This window comes from Phalaenopsis equestris, unplaced genomic scaffold, assembly GCF_001263595.1.
Source record: "Phalaenopsis equestris unplaced genomic scaffold, ASM126359v1 Scaffold000002, whole genome shotgun sequence".
Lineage (NCBI taxonomy): Eukaryota > Viridiplantae > Streptophyta > Magnoliopsida > Asparagales > Orchidaceae > Phalaenopsis > Phalaenopsis equestris.
This window is the reverse complement of record NW_018164444.1, coordinates 6,276,146-6,282,971: the sequence shown is the minus strand read 5'-3', so window position 1 is coordinate 6,282,971 and position 6,826 is coordinate 6,276,146. Positions and strand designations below refer to the sequence as shown.

The 6,826-nt window shown below is 39.7% G+C and overlaps 1 protein-coding gene across 1 annotated transcript; it reads left to right on the top strand.

Annotated features, from left to right (window-relative positions):
- The first annotated feature begins 715 nt into the window (after positions 1–715).
- LOC110039602 (endoglucanase 17-like) lies at positions 716–3,009 on the top strand. The gene is made up of 5 exons (XM_020744726.1): positions 716–1,130; positions 1,209–1,616; positions 1,703–1,795; positions 1,876–2,037; positions 2,108–3,009. The coding sequence occupies exons 1-5, from the start codon at positions 852–854 to the stop codon at positions 2,711–2,713; spliced, it is 1,548 nt and encodes a 515-aa protein (XP_020600385.1). The 5' UTR covers positions 716–851; the 3' UTR covers positions 2,714–3,009.
- Positions 3,010–6,826: the final 3,817 nt, after the last annotated feature.

Here is a 6,826-nt window from a genome sequence, read left to right as displayed (position 1 = left end):
ACCTTTTTCCCTCTTCAACTCTTTCGAAGAGCTTCTTCTTCTTCTTTCTCTCTCTCTCTTTCACACACTCTCTCACTCTTCCTCACTCTCTCTCTCTCACTAAAACTCTTTGAATTACATAAACCTCTGAGAACTCGTCTTCCTCCGATTGATTGGAGGTCAGAAATCAATTTTTTTGCCTAAGGTTCCCTCTAGGCATTTCTTCCGTTTCACTCTTACCATACATCCTCTTCCAACAATATCGGAGGTCTTTCAACAATTTGCATGTACTAAACGACAATACCGGACCACCCTACGTCCTATCCGTAGTCAACACCAGTAATCCCCATTTAATCTCTAATCAGCCTTGCATGATGCTACTCAATCTCATATATTTTGTATTGGGTGCAATTCATTGATGATGTTAGTTGAGAGCTTAATGATGTAAATAATGAAAGTCAAATGTAAAAAATTATGTAAAATATTTAAATATCGACATTTTGAGTTTTCAGTATGTAATCTTTCTTATTTATATTTACTTAAAGTTTAAGAAGTAATAGAATAAAAAATTTATAGCAACAAGGAAAGTTATATTTTGCCCGGACAATAATAATATTCATAAATTAAAAACTTAAAAGAGTTTATGGAGAAATAGGAGTTCCGATCTTGAAAAGGGTATTCATGTACTGCAACCCGGCGCCATTTATTTCAATCTCAGTTCTTTCATGTGACCCTTTCGCAGTGGTGACAATAATGGCAGAGCAGGAGAGAAGCAGGACTGCTATTGCTATATAAATTCAACTCCCTCTGCCTACTTGTCTACTCGCTCACGACCGTTAACTAAAGGTAGTTCAGTTGGTTAGAGGGCCAAAATGGCTCTCTTGCTTTATTCCTCGCCTTCCTCGCTCATCTCCTTCTTCCACTGTCTTTCCCTGTTCTTCTTCATCTACCTCAGCTCCTCCATTGCCCTTGCCTTCCCTGTCCACCAACAAGAGCACCATCCACACCACATTGCAGCTACCCATGACTACAGTGATGCCCTCACCAAGTCTATTCTTTTCTTTGAGGGTCAAAGGTCGGGAAAGCTTCCTCCAAACCAGAGGTTGAAATGGAGGAGAGACTCTGGCCTTTCTGATGGCACCGAGATGCAAGTAAGAACGCGCTGAACTTCTCTATTTGATGTTTTTTCTTTTGTTTTGAATTTTTATTTTTAAATTGGAAAAATGCAGGTAGATTTGGTTGGTGGTTACTATGACGCAGGGGATAACGTGAAGTTCGGATTCCCCATGGCTTTCACTGCTACCATGCTCTCTTGGAGTGTGATTGAGTTTGGTGGCATGATGAAGGCTGAGCTCCAAAACGCAAGGGAAGCCATTCGATGGGCTACTGATTACCTCCTCAAGGCTACTGACCATCCCAATACTATATACGTTCAGGTGGGGGATGCGAACAAAGACCATGCTTGCTGGGAGAGACCAGAGGATATGGACACTCCAAGAACAGTTCTCAAGATTGACGAAAGCAACCCCGGTTCCGATGTCGCCGCCGAGACCTCCGCTGCTCTTGCCGCTGCTTCCATTGTCTTCAGACGAGACGATCCCATTTACTCTCGAATACTTAGAAAGAGAGCCATCCAAGTAAAAAAGTTCCCCAAAAACCTCTTCGCAGTATCCATAAGCCCCTACAGCAGATGCTAACCTTCCCTCTTCCAATTTCTTTGTAGGTGTTTGCATTTGCTGACAAGTACAGGGGCCCTTACAGCAACGGATTAAAGACCTTTGTTTGCCCCTTTTACTGCTCCTACTCCGGCTATCAGGTTTTCTCCCAATTCATTTTTTTTCTTCTTTTGGTCCGCTGTCTCTGTTTCTATCCCTGATATCCTGTGTTTCTCTTCAGGACGAACTGCTGTGGGGAGCCGCATGGCTTCACAAGGCGACCAGGAACCCCGTTTATTTGAACTACATTCAAGCTAATGGACAAATCCTCGGCGCCGATGAGTCTGACAACACCTTCGGCTGGGACAACAAGCACGTCGGAGCTCGTATCCTTCTCTCTAAGGTCCCCTCTTTTCTCCTCTCCATTTCCCTCGAACTCAGCTTCAAATTAACCTCCACATTGTTCTCAACAGGCATTCCTTGTTCAAAACCTCAAATCTCTCCACGACTACAAAGGCCACGCTGACAACTTTATCTGCTCCCTTATCCCGGGAGCCTCCTCACAAACCCAATACACCCCAGGCGGCCTACTCTTCAAGATGAGCGACAGCAACATGCAGTATGTCACATCAACTTCCTTTCTCCTCCTCACCTACGCAAAATACCTAACTTTCTCCTCCAAGTTGGTAACTTGCGGTGGAGCAACGGTCACCCCGCATAAGCTTCGCGCAATTGCTAAGCGACAAATCGATTATCTCCTCGGCGATAATCCTCTGAGAATGTCTTACATGGTGGGGTACGGGTCGCGATACCCTGAGAGAGTCCACCACAGGGGATCCTCGCTGCCATCAGTTGCAGATCACCCACAACGCATACCATGCTCCGCGGGATTCGCGGCACTGAGTTCGTCGGCGCCTAACCCGAACGTTCTCGTTGGCGCGGTTGTAGGCGGGCCCGATGCTCAAGACCGTTTTCCTGACGAGCGGTCTGATTATGTGCAGTCGGAGCCGGCAACGTATATTAACGCTCCACTTGTTGGGGCTCTGGCTTACCTCGCTCATTCATCCGGTCAGCTTTGATTTTGAGTTATTTAGCCGTTAAGTTCTTGCTAACTAGTGTAGTTGGTTTATGGTAAATTGTCAAGTGGACCCCGGTGCGTCTAAAGCAAGGGCACGCGAGGGTTATATTGATAATTGTTGTGTGAAACCTTTAGTATTGTTGTGCTTTAGTTTTATTTTTTTATTTTAGTGGCTATGTGGGGCTTGTTTGTGTTGGCCTGCCTTTCGTAAACGTGTAGTGAAGCTGACTAATGAGAGGGCTTCTTGTTTTGCTTAACAAAATTACTGTTAAGAGACTATCTTGGTGATTCAGTTAGCTTATATTTGAACTGGTTATGTGCCTACATAATTGATATTGTCATCAACATTGAATAGTTTTTTATAGGTTCATTACTGGTATCTTTTTTTATAAATGGATTTGTGTGAATACTCTTTAAATTTAAAATTTATGATTTTTTTAAGTAATCCTTCCATCTAGAACATTGTGCATTGCTGAATGAGATGCTAGGCCGCCCCAAGAAAGCTTCGAAATTTATTTGCTCCATCTTTCTTTAAGTTTTATTGGAATGACAAGGATTAGGGTGCACACTCCACAAGAGGGGAAATCATTTTGTGTTGGGTGACACTTGTGCCACAGCACTCCAGTAATATTTCGATAGTTGAATGTGTGGCTTTACGTCCGAACTAATTCTGTGCATGTGATATTGGGCTAAGTGTTGGGGGTATTGTAACTCACCCCTAGTACCACCTCAATATTACCCCCAATATTACCCTAATATCACCCCAATACCAATACTACATTTATTGATTCACCCCCTAACATCACCTCAATACCACACCAATAACCACCTCAATACTACCCCACAATATCACCCAAATATGACCCTAATACTGCCTTTATACGACCCCAATACCACCCCGATACCACCCCATTTCACCACCTCAACAATATCACTTCAATATCACTCGAATACTACCCCACCACAACAATATCACCCAAACATGCACTTGAATACCACGTCAATATTACCCAAATACCACATGCATTGATTCGTCCCCTAAGACCTCAATAATACCACCTCAAAATTATCCCAATACCATCCTAATACGATATGCATTTATTCACCCTCAAGGCCTCAACAATATTACCTCAATATCACCACAATATGACTCTGATATCATATGTATTGACTCACTCCCAATACCACCTCAATATCACCCCAATATCATATTAATACCACTCCAATATCACATGCATTGATTCACACCTAACACCACCTCAATAATATCACTTCAATACCATCCAACAAAATTTCAACAATACCACCTCAATACTACCCCAATAACACAAATTACACGTATTGATTCACTCCCATGACCTTAACAACATCACGAGTATCACCTCAATACTATCCCAATATCACTTTAATACCACCAAAATATCACCTCAATATCATCTCAATATCACACCAATACATGTATTGATTTACTCCCAAGATCTCAACAACACCGCGTCAATACCACCCCAATACCATGCCAATACCACCTCAATATTACCTCAATACCACCCCGGTATCGTAAATATTGATCCACCACACAACTTTAAGAAGAGCAAACCAATTTATATACTTATATATATATTGGTGTATATGTACTAATGTTTCATGTGATATTAAAGATTTTAATACTAGATGCATTATTTATATATACTTTTAAGTTTTCACTTTTATCATATAATGAATTTGTGCTTTCTATGAATTGTTTGTTGGGATTTAATTACAAGGATGCTTACATGTAGACGCAGACCTTCCGCTATCAGAGTAGTATGTGACCAAATACGTGGAAGCCTGAATGATGAAGCTATTATCGTTTTGAGGGATCTCAGTTTATTCCAATTCATTGACATGTATTTGTATCAATAAGAAAATACATTGACCTTGCAACTTCTGAAATGTTGGGATGTTAATGAGAAGGTTTTCAAGATCGGCGGAAAATCCTTAGGCTTCAATGTTGATGAGGTTGCATTGATAATAAGAATGCCCAACAGAGAGGAACCCGTGATTTGGGACAAATCTGTAATATATGTACTATCAAGCATAACTTCATTACAAGTAAAAAACGATATCATGAGTATTGTTATAGGGGAGTTTTTTTGTCCTGTTGTTGAGTTAGTTATTAACTTTTTTTATCAAACTTATTTTTTCCCTCGAACAATTATGACATGCTAAGCGGACTGTACAATATTGTCGAAAATGTGCATAATTTCTTAATTTCAACTGGGCAAGTATATCTTATCAAGCAAATTGATATTAGTGCTTGAAAAATAAAGCGGCAACAATTGCTTGGATATGTGAATGAATTTGTTGTCTTGCAGATAGTGAGCATTTTATATGCTTGAAGACACTTGACTTCTTATTTTAATTCAGACTAATGTATTTCCTTTCTCATTTTAGATGTGGTTTTGTGAGCACACATACGTAATCACACCTAGCATACTTGAAGCTCGACAACGAATTTTGATGTGGTTGAAAAGCGGGATTAGTGCAATAAAACTTGTGTTTCCTTTTTCGCGAAGATGCATCCCGAGCATGTGCGTTTACTTACTAATTATTTGGAATTACTACATGATATTATCTTTTTCATCTGTAATTATGTAATATGAGAACTAATCTTTTATTCATTTTTTTGGCAGATTTTTGTTTCGTTCAAAGACTTAACTGTGGTGGAGCTACAACTGCTTGCTCCATTGACACGTGAGCACACATTCACCTACGAGTCTCGTTCATGACATCGCTATCAGCCAGCCGCCCCCCCCCCCCCCCCCCCCCCCGACACCTGATTTTTTTTTTTAATTCAAACTAATGTATTTTCTTTCTCATTTTAGATATGGTTTTATGAGTACACACATGTAATCTCACCTAGCATACTTGAAGCTCAACAACAAATGTTGAGGTGGACGAAAAGCGGGATTTGGTGCAATAAACCTTATGATTCTTTTTTTGCTAAGATACATCCTGGACAAGTATGTTTACTTACTAATTATTTAGAATTACTACAAGATATTATTTTTTGCATATGTAATTATGTAATTTGAGAACCAATCTTTTATTCATTTTTTTGCAGGTTTTTGATTTCTTCAAAGACTTAATTGCAGTGGAGCTACGACTGCTTGCTCCATTGACACATCAGCCCACAAATTCGCTCGTGAGTCCCGTTCATGACACCGCTATCAACCCTCTCATGAAATCTCGTTGCCAAAATCACCGCAAGCATTGATTTTGGTGTTTGGCCATTCTTCATCCCCACAAAAAATTTGAAGCGCAAGGCGTCGAAGAAATCTTTTCTTTTATGAAGAGGCATGAACATAGGTATTCTGAGTTCGAGGCTTCAATTAATAGTAAATTGACTGATATTCACAACAGAGTATGTGCTCTTGAGCGAAAACAGAAGGCAACACCAACTTATAAATCCTCTCTAAGAAGCCTTATACAACGTGTTAAAGCTAGGCAAGCTAGGGAGAATATTAAAGCAAGGCAACCCATTCATGTCATATGAATTTAAGAAGAGGTTTGTAGTACAGACCGACATTTAATCACATGAGGAAGAGAGCGTTCTTGCTATAGTTGCTATGGAGGAGGAGACGAAGGATGGAGAAAGTGAAACAGACTTGGTTGAAACTTTGAAGGAGGTATTTAAAGCATCCGTCTGTTTAAAAAAGGAAAGGATCGTTTTGGACTTCCACAACACAAATGTATTTATTATATATTTTACTTAGTGTCTATTATCAATAACATTAGATTGTGTTCAATTATATACTTTATTTGAACCTATGGGAAAAGCCTATGGTAATTTTTGTTGATTTTCTTGCGGCACATATGTTCGATTTGATTGACTGATACTGTGCACGATTCACAAGAAAGTCAATTGTTATTTACATTTTTTGTGAATTTAAAATAATAATTAAATTTATTTCGCAAAACATATGTATTGTCCGTGCAGGGATGATATTATGGCCCATGTCGGCAATATTGTTATTATACATTCGAAAATTGACGAAGTTCTCACAGTACATAGCCGAAGAAGACATCGATGCATTTGTGTTTATTTTAGAAGAGAAGAGGAAATAATCTCGAT

Excerpts from the sequence above, each read along its gene's own strand:
- LOC110039602 (XM_020744726.1), top strand. The coding sequence starts at position 852 with ATGGCTCTCTTGCTTTATTCCTCGCCTTCCTCGCTCATCTCCTTCTTC. Across the intron at positions 1,796-1,875 it reads GCTCCTACTCCGGCTATCAG|GACGAACTGCTGTGGGGAGC; the intron begins GTTTTCTCCCAA and ends GTTTCTCTTCAG. Across the intron at positions 2,038-2,107 it reads CTCGTATCCTTCTCTCTAAG|GCATTCCTTGTTCAAAACCT; the intron begins GTCCCCTCTTTT and ends TGTTCTCAACAG.